The 21,052-nt window shown below is 37.4% G+C and overlaps 1 protein-coding gene across 1 annotated transcript in view; it reads right to left on the reverse strand.

Moving 5' to 3' along the window:
• Window positions 1-21,052, reverse strand: part of mrps5.L (mitochondrial ribosomal protein S5 L homeolog) — a 70,257-nt gene that overhangs the window by 15,149 nt on the left and 34,056 nt on the right. Inside the window, exons 6-8 of the mRNA XM_018262915.2 lie at window positions 6,476-6,566; window positions 2,651-2,697; window positions 2,101-2,158 (exon numbers count right to left, since the gene is read on the reverse strand). Coding sequence (XP_018118404.1) covers window positions 2,101-2,158; window positions 2,651-2,697; window positions 6,476-6,566 — 196 coding nt within the window. The remainder of the gene's footprint in view (window positions 1-2,100; window positions 2,159-2,650; window positions 2,698-6,475; window positions 6,567-21,052) is intronic.

Consider the following 21,052-nt stretch of genomic DNA (forward strand, 5'->3'; position numbering starts at 1 on the left):
GCAGGCTAAAATAGTTTTTTAATGGGACAACATATCAGTCTAGCAGTTATTATTTTCCATATACGGATCAGAGACATCAATATAGACATAATGACAAGGAGTGCTAAAAATGAATCTGAAGCCTGTAAACAATCTGAACCATCCCAGAGCTTTTTGAGTTGTCTATACCTTGTGGTTTTTATGAGTTTCGGTGACACACTTCTGCTTGGTTTCAGACAAATTTAAAACCAGCTCAAAATGCAAATTTGTAAATAACTCTACATGGGTGCAAAAAGTTTGCCAATATGACATTCACTTAAAACAATTTGCCAACCACAGGTTTATAGGGTTAAAGTTAAATCTTCTTCGGCGGTCCAGTCTTTGTTCAGGGTCCCCATTATCTCATAATAAGGTTACAGATATGGGAAATGCTTCCAGAGTTTCAAGCTGGTAAAAATCTTAGCTATGAGGAAAGACTGGCCAAATTGGAGTTGTTCATGTTGGAGAAGAGACACTTAAGGGGTGATATGATAACTATGTATAAATATATAAGGGGATCACATAATAATCTCTCTAATGCTTTATTTACCAGTAGGTACTTCCATCTGACAAGAGGACCCATTCTGATTAAAAAAAAAGGAGTTTCTGTCTAAATTTTCGGAAGGGGTTTATTACAGTGAGAGCTGTGAAGATGTGTAATTCTCTCCCTGAGAATCAGTCGTACAGGCTGATACATTAGATAGCTTTAAAAAGGGGTTGGATGGCTTTTTAGCAAGTGAGGGAATACAGGGTTAAGGAAGATAGCTCATAGTACAAGTTGATCCAGGGACTAGTCCGATTGCCATCTTGGAGTCAGAAAGGAATTGTTTCCCCCTCTGAGGCAAATTGGAAAGGCTTCAGATGTTTTTTTTGCCTTCCTCTGGATCAACGAGCAGTTAGGCAGATTATTTAAAGACTTAAAGTTGAACTTGATGGGTGCATGTCTTTTTTTCAACCTAAATTACTATGTTACTAAGAATATCTCAGACAGCAAATATGTTTTCACCCTACCTGATATTTTATCCTACCTGATCTGCTAGGGATTTCCACTCACCCTACCTGGGTTTCACATTGGGCCCCCATTGCCACTGTTCCAAGTCAACCCAAAGCTTCACAATTTGGGAACAACTACTCCAAGCACTCTATTATATACTGTTGGCTTTGTGCATTCTTGCCTTTTATATGCAATAGCAGTCATTCATTCTCAAGGGCGCAGAACACTCACATGCACAAACTTACACTGCAATACTGTAGAGCATTCTAAGGGGCATAATTATTAACATTGGATGAACACATAACTATTGATATTACCCATAGCAACCAATCAGATCTTGGCTTTTGTTCTCTAACTTGTAGGTGACTGTTCAAATCCATCTAATTGCTGATTGGTTAATGTGGGCAACATCAATGGTAATGTTTATATCCAATGTTAATAAATATGCCCCCAAAAGTTGCAGTTTACAATAAAGTTTGGTGTAGATGGAAACCTGTACTGGTCACACAATGCACAATTCAATATATAATTAAAGTTCTCTGCATCCCTATATACAATTTTATATGTTAACAGCTGGAAATTAATATAAATGCATAAGGTCTTAACCAAGGTAATGCTTTTTATGGATTTTCATGAAAACGATTGCATGATAATGATGCACATCTTCAAATGGTTGAAGGGACCTCTGCTATTGACTTCTTCATGACCTAGACGGGTTTTAGTTGGTATATTTTCAGATTCAAGCTATTTCCAGCTTCAGGGTATAATAAATCTTTTTCAACCGAAAAATTTGAGTTTTGACTGAAAAATACCCAGGAAAACTCGACCTTAGATAAAGAACTCCCTTAATGTGTGAATATTAGTTTTTACAATTTAGAATGTAATACACATTAGAAAAAAAACTGTTTTACTTCTATTAATATTTTTATAAACACTAACATGTCTGAAATCAAATGAAAAGGAAAATGTAAAAAAAAAAAGATACCATTTTTTTAAAACAATGTCACAAATGTTATAGTAGATCTGTGGCAAATTGTTTTCTGGCAAAAAGTATTTTTTCTAGATTGAACTTTGTTGAGTATACTTACTTGTATGATTGTTATAACGCTCTATATAGTGTAGATAGTGAACTGCTCTGTTCTTTGCCTGTATATACAGAAAATAGATTGCAGGTTACCAAGTGGAAATGACACATTTTCATGTTGAGGATGTTAAAAAGGCAAATCTAAAAAAAAACAATACAAGTTTCTAAATTGAAGCTACTAGATATACCATGACCTGGATGAATGAAAATCTTCATAGTCAAAATCCCCCCTCCTTGCATTGAGTCATTCTGCAACATCAGCAATGACCTTCAGAAGGCTTATCCCCACAGCCCACCCTCAGTGTAGCCTCCCAGCAAATGACAGGAACTAGTTAAAAGATTTTTGCAGCAAAGCAATTCATTTACAGCAAAAATTATTGGAATTTTATAATCTAACAAAACACATTTGAAAATGAAACAAAACATGAGCAAGGTCACAAAAGATTATGACTTGTATGTACTAAACTACAGAAGAAAAGAAAAATGAAGAATAACTGGCTCTACAGTGTGAGGGGGAGATTTCACATAATTCAGAAAATTAAAATGATACTTACTTTTCTTAAAGCTACCATTCTGTCACTGGCCTTACCAAGAGCAAATCCTGAGGGAATGACAACATGGGTTAGGGACATTTTCATTATTTGGAATTACCTGGAGGTTGTTCCAACTGTGTTTAGTTTGGGGTATTTTTCATTGTTGTTCTGCTCAAAGTATAGAATTTTAACTGGGCAGGGAAGGGACTTGCCTCACACTTAACATATCAATGCTGTGCACTGGTTCACTTGCTAAAAGCACCGTTATTGTAGCATACACAGTAGTCATTAATACGTTGTAAACTATCCTTAATAATAGTTATGTCAAATGTATGACACGACTCATCCAACTTGTCTATTATAAATTGTGATATCCTCATATTTACAAGGTAAGTTTTTTTTAATATCTCCAGGTTCCATGATCTATAAAAACAGCCTTTGGCCCACTGCCATTTCACAGTGATGGAACTCCTCCATGACTTAGAGTCCTGCATCGTGTTGGAAACCGGCGGAACACCTGCAAAATCATTACATTTTGGGCAGAAAATTAAGATTCCCCGATTTTGCAGGTATTGCGCGGGTTACCCGCCTGGGTACTCGGCTAAGGTGTGGGACTGGTACCTCCCACCTCTGAGGTGCCGCAAAATTCGTCCCCATACCGATCTGTTTCGGCTCCAGATTAAGAAAGGATTTCATCTTTATTTCCAAAAACATTGACGGGAAGACATTTTCAATCTCAAACTTAATTGATAGCAACAAGTCTTCTTGCACACTAAAGAGAAAATTAAGCTTACTTGTACCAGAACAGTAAATTCATATTTACTATGACTTTAATTTCTGTAATCCCATAATTGTAGTACCGCCCTAGGAGTGGTCACAAGAATCACTTGGATGAGTGGTCATTTTTTTTTTTTTCCGAGGATACTCAGAACATCTAGTTGCTTTATTTATCTCCATCAAGGCATCAAATCCAAGGTTTGGATGAATCCTAGCACGCTAATCCTTAGTCGCAACTAAACATGGCAAGTTTTTGGTAACAGATTATGTAACTTTATGATTTGAATGTATAAATTAGATAAAAGTTTCAGTTCAGTATTCGGCCTAACTTTTTTGCGGATTCGGCAGAATAAAAAATAAAAAAAGCTATGGATTCTGTGCATCCATAAATCAAAGCATGGATGTTTTGTTGCATACAGATGAGAGAGGTATATTGGAATCGATTAGAAAACCATTTTAATTCCAACCACTTTAAAACTTGAATCTGTTTTTCATAAGTGGAAAAGGGACTACTTTTTAGTGGCTACATTTACATCTGTTCTCAAATAAATGCATTTACACAGAGGTAAGATTTTACCTTTTCAAATACAATAACATTACAGGCATTTACCTATAATAACCCAACAGTTAGCCATAAGCAAATGTGACTGACGGTGACCTAAAATTACAACCTGCTGTAAAATATGGATTAATTTGGAGAAATAATTTGTAGCAAATATTAGTATTACAGATTACTTTAAGTGCATGAGCATTTACAAAATGTACAAAATGGACTCTCCTGAAATGTGAAAATGATTACAGCTTAAATAAATGCTAACATTAAATATAAAAGGCTTTTTGTTATTAACAAAAATAACTTCTAAAAAAGAAGTCCTTCAAATGTTGCCTGATATGTATGTCTTTGGGTATTATAAAAGTTAGCAGCAGACTATTATAAGTTACATCTGCGCGCAATAACTACCCATTAGCGTTCAGCAGAGCTTAACAGTGTGTTTCAGTGAATTATATGTAATTTACTCCTTTGTGATAGGTTGTAATGAAAGGAGTGGCAGCCATTCCCAAAGAACAGTTTTCAAGCCAAGTTGGAACATTGGTCACCCAGTATATTAGGTCCCCTAAAAGAATAAGCAAACCTTCCTCCATCCATTTAATTTTATTTTGTTTCTCTAATACAAGCATCTGAACTGCAGCTCTTTTAGTCTTTGTCTAGTGAGAAGCTCTGCCCCTGAGCTCTCCTTCTTGTTCTGACAATGAAGTCCTCAAATGGGTGTCTACTAGCCATACTCACTGCATCTGCTCCAATGGAAATCAATCAGGCATGCACAGTAGGCACGGAGAAGGAGAGCTCATGGGGCAGAGCTTCATTCTAGACAAGGAAGTAACTAAAGAGCTGCTTATCTTCTCTCTTAAGCATTCTTTATGATCTACTGTATTATCAGGCAAGTTGCTGCCCTTGATTAGAGGGAATGGTCAAGTCTTAGACATGAAGGCATGATTATCTTAGTAACTGATTCAGTTAGGCATTAGACTAAATACCACCATATAAAAGAAAATAGTAATTAAAATGAGATGTGTAACTGGTTCTCAACCAAATTCTTGCAAAGCTGACATTGGACACAATGAGATAAAGGTTAAGAAACACTGTGTTAGTTCATCATGCTTTCTGCTCAACTGCTGATGTTCACTGTAGCCTAAAATCATGTCTCGAAACATTAATATTTTGCATCGATTAAGTCTTGTCTAATATTCCATGGAGTACTTTTGTGCTAGGTCAGTTTTAATGTCACATGTTTGAACTTTACTTATGTTAAGGCCTCTTCTCTCTTATGTCAGAAAACTTCTTGTTGGTGCCACACAAGGCCGCCATCAAAAATTGCTGGGCCCCATACGTCAACATTTTCTGGGCCAACATTTTTCCACCCACCCCAGGCTATCCCCAGACCCATTGGTGGCCAGCCCCCCCCCTACAACTTAAAAAAAACATTAATGGCCAGCCCCCCACACAAATGTTTAAAAATTCAACTATTGGTGGCAGCCTCCCCTAAGAGTAGAAAAAAACATTGGTAGCCAGGACTCCCCCCACACACGAGTTAAAAAGAATTACATTACATGCTGCACAGAGATTGGATGGGTGAAGTTTGAACTTCCCCTCCAGCCTATTCAATCCCCATACAGCTTTCCAGGGACTTAAACGTCAGTGATCAATGAAAGGTCGAGAAAGTCGTTACAGTAAAAATGATGCCGCACGTGAGCTCTGCCCTCCCTTTCCGAAGTCTGAAGCACAGTCGAGCCCCCATAAGACTCAAAAACCCTTGGGGCCCGGAACAACTGTCCCCCCCGATGGCAGCCCTAGTGCAATATATTTATGATGCTTTTTCTGTTTACTCCTAGGAATGTACCACTTATTCGTTTGTAAGACATTATGGATATGTTGTTTTTTTTTTTAAACTTGCCGTAAAAAAAAATGAACCAAGGGCCATTAAAAAAGAACATGCCAATGGTATAATTAAACATTTATATTAATTGGTCTGTTGTTCCATTTAAATATGCATGATTTTAAGAATGATATTTTAATCTAATAATAGATTTGCTTAGTAGAGATGTTTAGCCACATATATGTACAGATGTAAGATTTATTATCTTTATTTATTAATTATCTTTTATTTACAAAGCTCCAAAATAAAGCAAAGGCATTTCTCACAGTAGTCTAAAAAAGATTATATAACCTGTACCTGATGTGAACTAACATGATTCCATAATAGCATAACAGTTGCAAATACTTTTCATTAAAGTTTGAAGCTGTCATGTTAGGCAAGGTGCTCCAAGTTATAAAAATAGGCTCTTCTACTCTTCAAACCCCATGTTTGGAGCATTCTGGCTAATAGATTCTAGAACTGTTTAAGCGTTAGTTGAAAACAATGGCTATGATACTTCAGGAATTTTCTGTCATGCAAATGTACTTAAAAACAAATATAAGGCAGTGTGAATATTTTTCATGTTTTAGTGTGACAAGCCCAAATTAAATCATTAATAAGTATAATAATAATAATATGTATAATAAACACTAACCTGCCACTCCATTTCCATTACCAACAACCACCAAGGCACTCACAGATTTCTTTCTTCCTTCTTTAGCAGTCATGTTGAAAACATTTTTAACCTGAAATAGAAAAAGAACATGCCATCTTTACTGAGAATATCAAATATAATAAGGATGTCTCCCAATCTCACTCCTAAATAATGTAAGCAGATAGCCTAAAGGGTACATCTAATATAATTGGTATTAAAAACTCTGCAAAAATGAACATTGCAAGAAAAAAAGCACTGACTCTAAAGAGGTTTTTGTAGTAACAACACCCAATCGGTTAGGATGGCAGTAGAAATGTTACGGTTGAACACAAGAGAGTAGTGATACTGGTCAGATCAGGCATGAAATTAATAATAAATGCCATCATCACTATCTTTCTTATAGCATTTAATCGCAGTGAGAGTTGCCTTTTTTTTGCCACAAAAAATACCAGAGCATCTAACTATACACTTCCATTTATTTACAGCACTGTTCAATGAGCTAATGGCTGTTCTGTCAAAAAACAAATGAAATTCTGTAATTCTGTGGGTAAATATTGCTCACTAATCTGATTTTATGAGTCTCTCTATAAAGCAGCAATAAGGATATGCTATAATAATTATTTTGATTTAATTCAGTAGGCACCCAATGGATTTTATTCTTTACTCACAAACTTCAGTTCACCCATTATCAGGCTGCATAAAAGCATCATATTCGACAACACACAGATTCTGAAAGCAGGCTTTTAATAATGCTTTTTCATCCTGTTTTTTTATTTTTTTATGCTGCTTATTTTAATAGGCAAAAGTTGTCCTGCTATGCTTTTGAAACATGAACATTCATCTGCGTAGGCACAAAAGTATTCTCTAAAAACTGTATTCTTAGACAATATAATCCCAATATAAGTAAAACAAAAAGACAACAAAAAGGAGACTCTCTCTGAAAAGGGGATACTCTAGTTGGTCAACAGCATTCAGTGATGATTGCCGTAGATGTTAAGATTTTTTGAATAATTTTCGTGACAAACCTGTCATATTATTATCGTGAGGTTAGTGGGCACCGATCGTGCATCTAAAGATTTTAGTTCAACATTGGTCAGAAAATCGATTGGTCAGATTAGAAAATTTTCTTTGGTCATAATGAAATTAATCCATTGTCCAACTGTTTGCAGGGCCAAGAAGGCAGCTACTAAAGCAAATTTGTTCAGTCACCTCCACCTGTGTATCGTGCTCACTCTCCAGTCAGGCCACACCAGGAGACCCACAGACAATTTCAGCAAACGTAGGTATGGATGGAGCACATAACTCGCAGACTGTGCCGCAAATAAATATTTATCGATACACAACATGTTTCGGATCACAAGGATCTTTTTTCAAGTGAAAAAAGATCTTGAAAAAGGATCCTTGTGATCTGAAACATGTTGTGATTCAATAAATATTTGTTTGCTGCAGAGTCTGCGAGTTATGTGCTCCATCCATACCTACGTTTGCTGAAGAAGGCAAAATATCATTTGAAATGGTCTTTTTGTTTATAGACAAATCATGCATTTAAATGATCGTTTCACGTCCTACGATAATGAAAAGATCTTTTTAAAGTCTTAACATCTAAGGACACCTTTATATATCCCAAAGCCACAAGCTTGTGTACTGTCTAGAAAGGTTGAGACATCAGTGTATGATGCTAGACAAAAAAAACAAAAAAAAACCTATATAACCATAGTAACTTATGTAATGTGACCAATGGCATTGTGTGCATTATAAAAAACAATGTACTTTTATTTTAAAATATACAGATAGATATTTTTGGAATGCCAAAATCTGTATAAAAGCTCAGCCAATGGCCTTGTGGCATGGAAACTTCTAGATGACTTCTTATATCCTTATAAAGGTACAGGACCTGTTATCCAGAATGCTCGGGACTTCCCTTTTAGATCTTTCTGTAATTTGGTCCTTCCTAAAAATGCCATATTTATTTATTGCACCAGTCTAAAGATTCAGCTTCTCAATAGCAGCAATAATTCAGGACTTCACACTTGTCACAGGGGGGTCACCATCTTGGAAAGTGTCTGTGACACTCACATGCCCAGTGGGCTCTGAGCAGCTGTTGAGAAGCTAAGCTTAGGGGTCGTTGCAAATTATCAAGCAGAAAACGAGGTTGGCCTGTAATATAAGCTGATGCTACGAGGCTGATTATTAAATTCTCATGCTAGTTGCACTGGTTTCTGTCCTGCCATGTAGTAATTACCTGTATTAATTAGTAATCAGCCTTATATTGTGACATTTCTATTCTATATGTACTGTATATTGTGAGTGGGTCCCTAAGCTTTGTAAGCGACAGCAGCACAGAGCATGTGCAGTGAATCAGCAGAAACAAGGATGGGAAGCTACTGGGGCATCTTTGGAGACACAGATATTTACTGCTATAGAAGCTCAAAACATAATTTACAACATTTCTAGCCTACTTCTTTAGTTAAGCTTTAGTCCTCGTTTAAAGGGACTGGGGTTGGGAGAGACAGGGCCGGATTTCCCCTCAGAGACTGCCTTAGCCCCTGGCCTTTGTGGCTATACTACAAATCTGGACCTGGGGAGAGATCACATTAAATGGAGAGAAGTCACTCTCTTTTCTCTATGTGTAAAATGTAGAAATGTTGCTTATTACACAGAGGTGTGGCTTAAATAATACATGAAATGCAATAAACCAAGGCATGCCTTACAGTTCAAAAAGGGAACTATATGCTGGCACACATTAAAGGAAAAAGTTCTACATTTTTTAAGAGAAACAAGTTTAGTTACATGGCGTTTACAAAGTATGTATAAGCGGACATACCTCATCAAGGCAGTCACCCTGAGTGAGCCCCTAATACATATACAGTACATGCGTTTGTGTGTGTGCGTGCATACAGACACACACACACACACACACACACACACACACACACAAGAATAAGGCAGCACTCCTAGGATTTAAAGAATTTCCAAACAAAAATATAAACGCAAACTTTTTTTTTTAAATAAAAGGTTTATTATTCCACGTTTTGTTCTCACACAGAAACCTTCGAGCTATGGCACACAAGGTTGGTTGCTGCTGTGTTTTCAAGCAATCATTTCCAGGCCCAAGGAGGCCAAAACAAGGCCCAGAAATTCCCAAGAAAGTCAAACTGAGCCTTAAGTGTCAAAATTAGAGCACTGTGTTATCAATTAATCCATTTCATTATGAATTATGCAAATACAGGGTTAAAAAAGTCCCAATTTGCTGTGAAATAATATAGGCATGGGACCTGTTATCCAGAATGCTCGGGACCTGGGGGTTTCCAGATAAGGGGTCTGTTCATAATTTGGATCCCCCTACCTTGGATCCCTCTAAGTCTACTAAAAAAACATTTAAACATTAAGAGAGTTATCTATTAAAGGTCTAGGTTTTTTTTTTACCCCAAAAAATTTAGTTTTTGAGGGTATTTTTCAGTCAAAACTCAAATTTTCAGGTAAACAAAAAAACAAAAAACCATTTCGAGCTTTAAAAAAAATAAATAAATAAACCTCAAGATTATTGTTTATTATACATCCCGAAGTTGGAAATAGCTCCAATCTGAAAATACTCCAGCTAAAACCTGTCAAGGTCATGTAGAAGTCATTGGCAGAACCATTTGAAAATGTTTGTAGACTTCATAATGTTCGGGGTTTTTTTTCAGTGGGTTTCATTCACAAACGTAATTAACTTGAGCGATTAGAGTTTTGTTTCTTGGAAAACTTGATTCATTTGAGTATTCGGGTTTTTCACCTGAATTCACTGATTTGAGCTTTTACATTCAAGTTTTTTCATAAATAATAAAACATTTGAGTTTATTCAAGGTATAAAAACTCAACCTTTGATAATTAACCCTCAAATAAACCCAATAGTATTGTTTTGCCTGTAATAAGGATTCCTTATATGTTGGTTGGGATCAAGTACAAGGTACTGTTTTATTATTACAGAGAAAAAGGAGATCAATTTAAAAAAATTTCAATTGTTTAAAATGGAGTCTGTGGCCTTCTCGTAATTCAGAGCTTTCTGGCTAACAGGTTTCAAGGCTTATGAGAGAATAACACATTTTTTTCCTGTAATGAATTAATCTAGAAATAAATATACACAATAAACACTGACAGACAACACAAATCCAGTAGGTGGCAAACTTTGCACACGGACAGTCTCACGCAGTAAAGAGCTGGATTTCTGGAGTTTACAGAAATATGGTCCATCACACAACACTGACACATGCTGCAGTTCTCTTCAGCTCCGTGAAAACAATTTATGCTTCCCTGTATACCACTGTTCTTTCTTCACTGCACAAAATATATGTCTCCTAACCATGCAGCATTTAATTTCTTACTACGTCAGCAGTGCGACAAAGATAACGACTGTATATAAAGATCAGTGAAACCTCTTATGGCTGTTACTTGGGTAAACAATACTTTATAATGTCAGTATGTGAAAAGGTAAAAAGGCCAAATTTACCATAAAGTCTACCTAATGGACCTCTCTGTCCCATTTGCCCAATGTCCTATTTTCTGCAGGTAAGGGAGGTTGCAATTAAGTCCTGTAAATAGTTGCAAGGCAAAATGCACATAAGCATTCATGCGACAGGGGAAAAGGCAGTGAGCTTCTGTTTAGACAACATTATTAACAGCCATTCTAAACATGCAGTAAGCAAAGTGGATAGAGAGTATCCCCATATATGACATGTATTATTTCAATAACTACTGAATATAGCAGGAACAGCCACAAAAAAAATTCTTTGCTGTAACCATTTTGAAACACCGAGTTGCTCATTTTTAATAAATCAGTAAGATTTCCAGGGACAAACATTTCCAAGGATTCACCTGGGAAATTAGGGGTAGCTGAAAACTATGAGACTTCTTAAGTTATGTCCAGGGGAGCCGCTTGAATCACTTTAAAGTGGTTGTTCACCTTTGAGTTAACTTTTAGTATGATATAGAGAGTGATATTCTGAGACAATTTAATATTGGTTTTCATTTGTTATTATTTGCGGTTTCTGGGTTATTTCGCTTTTTATTCAGCAGATCTCCAGTTTATATTTAAGCAATCCAAAATACCCTATCAACCATCCATTGATTGGAATACAAGACTAGACTATGAATAGGAGAGGCCTGAGTAGAAAGATGAGTAATGTAGCAATAACAATACATTTGTAGCCTTACAGAGCATTTGTTTTTAGATGGGGTCAGCAACGGCCATTTGAAAGCTGGAAAGAGTCAGAAGAAAAAGGCAAATAATTATAAAACTATATAAAATACTCTAAATAATGAAAAGCAGTTGTTACTTAGAACTGGCCATTCTATAACATCCTAAAAGTTAATTTAAAAGGTGAACACCCCTTTAAAGACAGTCAAAACATGATTCATTTAGAGTAAATGGTTGGCTCTAGTGGCTGCATTATCAAAAATAGATTCTTATCAGCAGTATTCAAGTACACATAAGACTATATATGCATAGCAGAATCTCCCTTCTGATAGAATAAATTATTCAGTCAGCATTAACTATACTATTTTGAACAAAATGCATTCCAGCTCTGGAGTCCTTGGTTTGAATTCATCCAAGGAGTTTGTATGTTCTCTCTGCACTTCTGGGGATTTCCTCCACATATTCTGGTTTTCATACAGTCCAAAAATCATACATGAAGGTTATTTGGCTTCTACTGCTACTACTACTACTACTACTACTACTACAACTAATAATAATAATAATAATAGGGATCTTGGATTGGCAGGTTCACTGGGGCAAGAAATAATGTATAATCTCTGTAAAGCACTGCAGATGGGCTATGTTAGGACAATATTATTTCGCAACAACTAGTTTGATTATCTAGAAATGACTGCCAGGAGTTAAAGGATACTAAAATCCATGTGTTTTTGGAAGAAGAAAAATGTGCAAAGTACAAGCACCACCCTGAGACCATTAAGTTTATGTTATCTAAATCCCTTTGTTGACAACCGTGCTAAAAGCAGTCCCTGGAAATAATTCCTCCCAAAACCTACTTAGCAGTCTTCCCCTAATACAGATGTTCCCTTGTCACTGAACTGCCACGTCACTAAAGGTATTTTTGGTGAACAGAAATGTAGTCTTAATACCTTAAGAACCCAAACCATTTTTACAACATCACGTCCGCTGCCTGATTGCATGGCATGGTAAAGTTAGTAAATCCTGAACCGCAAAGACCTCCGCTTAGTCTAGATGTCTATTGTTATCTTTGTAGACCATTCGTTTGGTACTAACTTTGCCACTAACACCAACAGATACCATAATTGGACAACAAAATCTACAGTAAATGCAACCGGAGTAGCCAGACGCACACACTAGTGACAGAGTGTTCTTTCTACTTTCTTGATTACAGAGCCCCCTAACTACAAAGCAATTTTGTTCAACTGCTATTCTTGTACTTAGGAAGCTGAAAATATTACCTCTTACAATACATATGGGTTTCTAGTGTATGCAAGCATGTAGAGATAGGAGCAGAGAAGTGCAAGGGTTGGGAACTGGAGAGTTGCCATCTAACATTATTGCATTTCAGTCAACCAGGAGTGATAGCATACCATCATCCTCAGTCATTGGCTACTAGTGAAGTGAGGGTTGACCTGAAACCTGTGGTGACCTGTGGATTTACTGCCAGTTGGGCGGGTTTGGGTTAAATTCGGCCATCCATTGCAAGTTAGGGATACGTGCAGGTCAGACTAGGGAAGTACACTCCTCCACTGTTTCCAAAGATTTCCAGTCTTTTAACCAGAGGCGTGCACAGAAGAAGTGTACAGACAAGAAGACACGGGTATGGGTTGGGCACTGGTCCTACAATAGCAACATTTTGTAGGATAGGTTTGGGTTCAGGTTGAGTTTTTCCTGACCCACACATGACTATTGGCTGTGGAAGTTGGGGAGGCTTTACAGATTTATACATTTCATACTTGAAAATTAAGGTAATAAAAAGAAGAAAAAGAATTTAACAGATTTACATATATCTACATTTAGATTTATAGATCTATGTATTGTTTTCAGGGCTGGATTTGTGGAAAGGCCACCAAGGCTTGGGCCTAGGGCGGCATGCTGCCCGCCCACATTGCCTCAGAAACACTGGGGATGAGCAGGAGATACAATAGTTTTTAAAATTTCCTGTACGCCAATCCTCATTGCTCTGGTGCTGATGATGAAAATTTGATTGAATAAAATGGAGGAGGACGGGGCGACCAATGACAGTGGGCCTAGGGGCAATGCTATGTAAATCCAGCCCTGATTGTTTTAGAGCTTCTCAGAGATATCTGAGACATATCTCAGACATATCTGAGATAAGGTCTGGGTCATCAATGACGAAGTTATATGTTCGACAACTTTGAAAATTCCATTGGGCAAGATTTGTGAGTTGATGCAGTCCAACAGGTCCCCAGAGGCCTGCGGTATAATCCAGATCAACAATAGGATAAGACAGATTTGGCCCATCGCGTGGCTGGCTAAATTGGCAACCTTTATAATGGAGCAGATGTTGGAGGGTATGGCCAAGCGTACATGCCTTAAATTCCTCTAGAAATAAATGTCTCATACAATTCAGAAAAAAACTACTTATTTTTCATTCTCTACATACATTCATTATTGTAGCTTTTTAACAAGAATGGGGGTGGAATACTAATTACTCCTTTATAGTCTGGTGTTTTCATTAATGCTGCAGAAAGTGAAAGGAAAATTAGGGAAGTGATATAGGATTATTACTTCCCATCTTAAAACCATGTATTATAACAAAATCAACTCTAATTTAAATGTAGTCTTAATTAATGGTCTGCAATAATCTAATTACAGTATGCAAATAAAGACACAAAAAAGGCAAAGGAAGATTATACATGCAATTACTTTGTGATAAATGGGTACATGAACATCAAGTCATTTACAGATAAAAAAAATTATTGGGCATAGAAGCCTATCGTTTAAAGGAGAAGGAAAGTCTTTTTGCACTTGGGGTGCAGAAAACTGCACCGGCCCGAGGTTATTCCAGCGAGCACCACTGAGCGATCCTCTTCTGGCTTCTTCTTTCTTCATATTTCCTGGGGCAGACGCATGCGCAGTAGAACAAAATAGGGAACCTTTTAGTTTAAATTCAGCTTTTCACTCTACTGCGCATGTGCAGCCGTGCGAAGAAAGAGGAAGACGGAAGAGGATCGCTCCATGATGCTCACCCTGGGCCGGTGCTCCGATCAGTAGAAAACTGCCCCGGCCCGGGGTTCTTCCAGCTTTCTTTCAGGTAAGTCAATGCAATCACTTGGGGATGCCTAACATTTGGCACCCCCAAGTGCAAGAACAATTTCCTTCTCCTTTAATGTCAATATCTGTGAACTAAATAACCAGTATCCAAAACTGAGTTGGATGCACACGGGCAGATAAAGTCGCCAATATCAAACAACCCAACTGACTTCTGCCAGTGCCATTTGCCTTAAAACAAGCAGATTTCTGATGTAACAGTAAAACCATTTGTCTTACAATTGCTTGAAAAACGTATTCAAAATCTGTCTTAATGGAGTACCTTGCTCATGTCTTATCTAGTCTTAGGGCAATTTTTAGATCTGGGCCTTTAATGGACAATAATCTATAGAGCCAGCTATAGTCAGGTGATCCCAGTGGTGGCCAATAAAAGGGCAACCATGTTTTAACCTTGAAAGCAGCAAGTAAGTTGCAGGTAAAACTTAGTCCCTGTGTAAAATGTATAAGGAAGTGAATTCTTAATGATTCATATGCAGTTGAGTATAGGACCATGCCGGGGATGACTTTGACGTAGTTGGCCAGCTTAAATATATTGCAATATATGGACAAACAATCCCTGTTTTGTTTAGTGGGTAAGGCATTTTAGCAGCTTAAGGCACAAAATGTCTCAATATTAATAATGGCTTGAGTGCAGGGGGCCTCTTGTATTTGTCAATGATATATAGAGCCACATTGTCGACTCATTCACCATTTAGTGATCCATCAGGCTGGACATCCAACTTGTATAGAGCTATTCTATATCAATTCAACCGTGTGAGCCAACAGCAAAGTGTTTTCTGGGTTTTCGTCCATCAGTACAGATGAACGGATATGTCAATATTGACAAATTTACCTATGGTACAATGTGGATATCTAAAAAAAAAAATTGATAGGTTAAAGGTATTTTTAATCTGGCAAAAAAGGAGGGATTTCAATATTTTAAATGCAGCTGTGATGCTTTGTTAAGTTCTGTATTCATAGAAGGATTGTTTGTACTTAATTAGAAAACAAGTATTAGTGGCTTTTCTGTATCTGTATCTCCTAAACCCCATTCTGTGCCTCAAAGAAAATTGTGACCTTAATATTTAATAACCTGTTGCAATTGCTTGTCTTAGAGAAACATTACAGTCATTTCCAAATGTACCATTTCAAATAGAACAATACAATGCACAGTGTATGCCAATGATATTGGAGTAATCAGGACCGTCTAAGGTAAAAATAGGATTTGATAAATGGAGGAATTAGTTGAATTTTAAGTTAATTTAAGAAAGATTAAAACTTGAATTAATCTCATTGTTTTATTAAAACAAAGTTTACCTAACTCTCTTCCCCAAACTAAACTCATTCAGCAATAATTTTTCTTGAAAAAGTCAGACCGAAAAAACGTCTTGACAAAACAGAGTGTCAATTTGAATCATACTACTGGTGCTCCATAAAAATCACCTTTATCGAATTGTACCTGCGAAAACTCAACTTTATCGGAATAAAACCCCCAACTTTATGGGATTATTCAGTGCAAATCACGATGTCAAGAAACAACTTTAGGGACATCTGCCATTAACTTCTACATGACCTCTACAGGTTTGAGATGGAGTATTTTCAAATTCGGATTTTTAGCAGCATTGAGGTATAATAAATGCCTAAATATTTTAGTTTTTTCCCCTATAAAACAAAACTTGACCAGATACATTTGTGGTTTAATACATGGGCCCCCACAATTTAAGTTTATGATTTTTACAAGGATGTATCCCAGTTGCTGAAAATACTGGCCTGCAAAAGCAGCAGGGTATTATAATATACCTGACACGAGGCACCTGCCAGTGATTTCACCTTTCCTTCTCCTTTAAACCTGCTATTACATATGCAGTGGAAATCTGGGTATCAACAAAAGCAGAGGCGGACAGACTTAACAGGTGGGAAATAAAGGTTTTAAGGCAGACTTATTAGCCAATAAACTAAGAGTGGGAAAGAAGGACAAATAATGAAGTATGCAACAGAATTTTAGATGATGTTTTAAAGGGATCCTGTCATCGGAAAACATGTTTTTTTCAAAATGAATCGGTTAATAGTGCTACTCCAGCAGAATTCTGCACTGAAATCCATTACTCAAAAGAGCAAACAGATTTTTTTATATTCAATTTTGAAATCTGACATGGTGCTAGACATTTTGTCAATTTCCCAGCTGCCCCCAGTCATGTGACGTGTGCCTGCACTTTAGGAGAGAAATGCTTTCTGGCAGGCTGCTGTTTTTCCTTCTCAATGTAACTGAATGTGTCTCATTGGGACATGGGTTTTTACTATTGAGTGTTGTTCTTAAATCTGTGAGGCAGCTGTTATCTTGTGTTAGGGAGTTATCTGGTTACCTTCCCATTGTTCTTTTGTTTGGCTGCTGCGGGGGAAAAGGGAGGGGGGTGATATCACTCCAACTTGCAGTACAGCAGTAAAGAGTGATTGAAGTTTACCAGAGCACAAGTCACATGACTTGGGACAGCTGGGAAATTGACAATATGTCTAGCCCCATGTCAGATTTCAAAATAGAATATAAAAAAATCTGTTTGCTCTTTTGAGAAATGGATTTCAGTGCAGAATTCTGCTGGAGCAGCAATTTTAACGGCTTCATTTTGAAAAATGTTTTTTTTCCCATGACAGTATCCCTTTAAGGATGGAAGAAAGAATTTTAAAGATTTTTGATGGAAATCCATGAGAAAAATGAAAAAGTGGACGGACTACCAAAGAAAAGATGGATTATTGATTTTGAAGAGAATCTAAGAGAGGTGGCAAATATAAATTAAAAACAATAAACAATATGCAGGAGGCCATAGCCCTTCAACGGATGTGGTACCAGAGAGGGAAAGAGTTGCAATTTGGTTTGGTTCTTAAAACCAGCTGGTGATTGCTTATGAAGCACTTTGTATTTCAGCAAGTGTATGAAATGCCAATCCAGGCCACTGCTACGTATAAATTGTTAGTAAAAATTACTATTTGCTTAATAATAAGCAAAAGAGAAGACACTAGTTGGCTTTTACTGTTAAGAGCTTTGTATGAAACCACAGCATGCTTTTTACTAAACTGCAAAAACTAGGCAACAGGCCAAGTCTAAGCTGAACAAAACCACCAAATATTGCTCCAGTGTGTGATACTGTGTAATTATTTTGTACCTGAATAATTATTGACAGGATGCCCCACGTGAATTTGGAAAAATCAATACATAAAATCAAGGTACTGCAAAATAGCAATTAATCAAAACTGCTGAAAATTAATATTTTGAAATGAATGAAGGTATTTTAAATCGTTATACAGGAATATAAATATATTTTCTCTAATTACAGCAAAGCTGAGTTAAGAATTTGGGTTCTAGCAGTCATCCTGTAAAGCAAAATGTTGCTCAGGGTTTCTGTACTGCTAATGGTAAGGCCTATATATTCATTTTGTCGCAACACACATGCGCAGGTGGCACAGAATTTTTTTGTTTTGTGAAATCCCAATACGGGGAGAGGGGGTCCCCAATATGGGGAGAGGGTTTTTTTCCCGGTGTTCCACCGGACCAGTCCGACACTGGAAGAGGTCTCTATTATTTCAGGTTGATTGCCGTTACGATTTATTTAACAGGAACCCTCCTTCAACTTAATACCATCTAAAATGATAGCACAGTACATATAGTTAGTGTAAAGTTGTCTTGTACTTTGCTTTTATGCCTTTATTATGCACTTGGGTATCTAGATTTTATCTTTAATAGAAAAAACACAAATAGTAACATCACAAAAAGTTTTGGTGAAATGGGAAAGTTACAAACTGTATTTTTCCATGCCAGGCGGCTTAAAGGCTTTAGATTCACTTCCTATTGACTTCTATGGCATCTTGACAGGTTTTAGGTGGCGTAAATTTGATTTTAAAAATTTGTGGATATTTTTTCTCCAATAGTGAACTGTAGGTAACAATTTTCTGCAATTTTCCTACAATATTTTTAGAAATTATTGAGAAATCGTCCCTAAGATGTAGTTTAATAATCCAGAGGCTTTTTTCCCATAAAATATTTATTATTTGGACAAATCTGTGCATATTTGTATTTGTGTAACCTTCAATCTGCTGTTAACTGTTTTATAAAATGCTGAAACAGCCTAATTTTTTTTTTTTGCATTCACACATATGGCACATCAAAAACATAAAAATATACAATGAATATAGGACGCAATTCCATTATGTTTTAAAGAAGATTGAACATTCCATTTTATTTTATTCAAATCTATTTTGTTTCTACTTCACTGGATTAGGTAGTTCAATCCATAAAAATGAAAGGAAGAGACATTTGCATCTCCTTTGAAGTCAATATCTAACTTAATTAAAGTCTTTCATTTGAACAGTACTGTACTACACTATAATATAATGAAAATGTTTTTTTTCTTCTTCTACCAGTCCCAGTTTCATCAACATAAAAATGTTGCAGATTTATCAATATCTGAGATCACCACAGAAAATCTGGCTCACTTTCAATTCTTTCCTATAACATTTTTAGAATGGTATTTATCAATGGGTGAAAGAGTTCCCCATTTGATAAATACATTTTTTTAAAAAAATCCTATAGGAATGACTAGAAAGTGGGTTCGTTTTTCTGTGGTGAACTAATTACACATGGTGTTTTCTCCACTGGCATATTATGCCAATTCACACCTTTGTTCCACCAACAGTGGCAGCATGAATCCCAGACACAGAGCAGGTGCAAGCCAGGTGTTACGGACAGAGTCCAAAACCCAGAACTAACACCAAGGTCACGGTCGCGGCTCACTTTTCACTTCGGGAGAAGCCCTCCACTACTCTGGTGCCACCGGGTCTTATCGTGAGAGGACCAGGGAGAGAGTTCTGGGCAGGTAAGGGAACTGAACGTAGTACAGTACTGAAACAGTGGTCGAGGGACAGGCCGGGACAGGCCGGGTCGATACCAATCAGGCAGCGCAGTACACAATCAGGAGACGAGAGCATAGTCAAGGTCACAAGCCAGGTCGACACACCAATATTGCAGTATCAAAACAAGTGCCATGAGAATAGTCAGTACAAGGGAAAAGGTCAGGACAGGCAGCAAACACTTGGTCAGGGGCTGGCAGGGTCAAGAACAGATCAGGAACACTAGAAAAAACACCCAAGAACTATGAAAATAGACCTACGTTGGGCAGTGTGTTATAATCCATGGCCCCTTTAAATATTTGAATTTCACAGCAATGCGTGATGAACCGGAAGCGGCTGATTGCTGGAGCCAAATCTACAAAGTGCGCATTGGAGCACAGGAAGAAGGATGCCGATGCGGCAGGCGTCTCCGTCGCACCCCCACTAGACCACAAGGTAAACCTCTCACACCAGGTCGGGATTGGTTTCAACTGTGCATGCTTAAGTGGCATGAGATGTGTCCCACCTAGGGCTGCCATTAGGGGGACACAGGGGGTCCAAGTGTACTGAGCCTGGGCATAAGGGGGCAGCGGTAGCGCCAAAGCCATGCCACATCTTCAAAAGTCCCGAAGTTCCGAAAAAAACGAACATGAAGACCTGAAGCCGCGGAAAGCCCCGAAAAGAGCCAAACTTGAAGTTCTGAAACCGTGGAAAGACCTGAAGTCACGAAAAGAGCCAAACGAAGTCCTGAAGTCACGAGTTCAGTTCTACTGAACACCAATTCGTGTTTTTTTATTTTTTTAAAGCCTTAGCCACCAAAGTATTATTTTAATACTCTACAGGCCCCTGCCACCAATGTTTTATTTTTAAATATTCTCTGGGGCCCCAATGTTTTTTTTAGCTTGTAAGGGGGCCTGGCGCCAATATTTGATTTCTAAAAGACTTTTATGGGGTCAGTAGCGCCAGTTTTTTTTTTTTAACTTTTAAGGGGGGCCCTGGCACAACAGTTTTTTAATTTATCGGGTGGCCCTGACTATCAATGGCTTTTTATAACTTGTATGTGGGGGGTTTATTGTTTTTAGCGTTGATGTCTCTGTGGTCTTTTAACTGTGGTGTGGGGTGGACGGGATCTGTGGTGGGGCCCAGGGGGCCCTGAAAATTTTGTTGTACGGGGCTGTGATTTCTAATGGCAGACCTGGTCCCACCAACTCCACCGTTCTATTCTGATTTAGTGACACAGATGCTGCTAGATAGCCATGAGCCATATACCCCACAGGCAGGTAACTGTTTAGTTCTATCAGTTTAGTCTGGGAGACATAATTAAAAGGTATGTTGTTTTATTACAGGGATTGTACATTGTGCTTTTAAATAATACAACTCAACATTCTATCTTTTACGGCTTGCGCGATACCTAGATTTGGGAGTATGAC

Source organism: Xenopus laevis, chromosome 5L (genome assembly GCF_017654675.1).
Source record: "Xenopus laevis strain J_2021 chromosome 5L, Xenopus_laevis_v10.1, whole genome shotgun sequence".
Lineage (NCBI taxonomy): Eukaryota > Metazoa > Chordata > Amphibia > Anura > Pipidae > Xenopus > Xenopus laevis.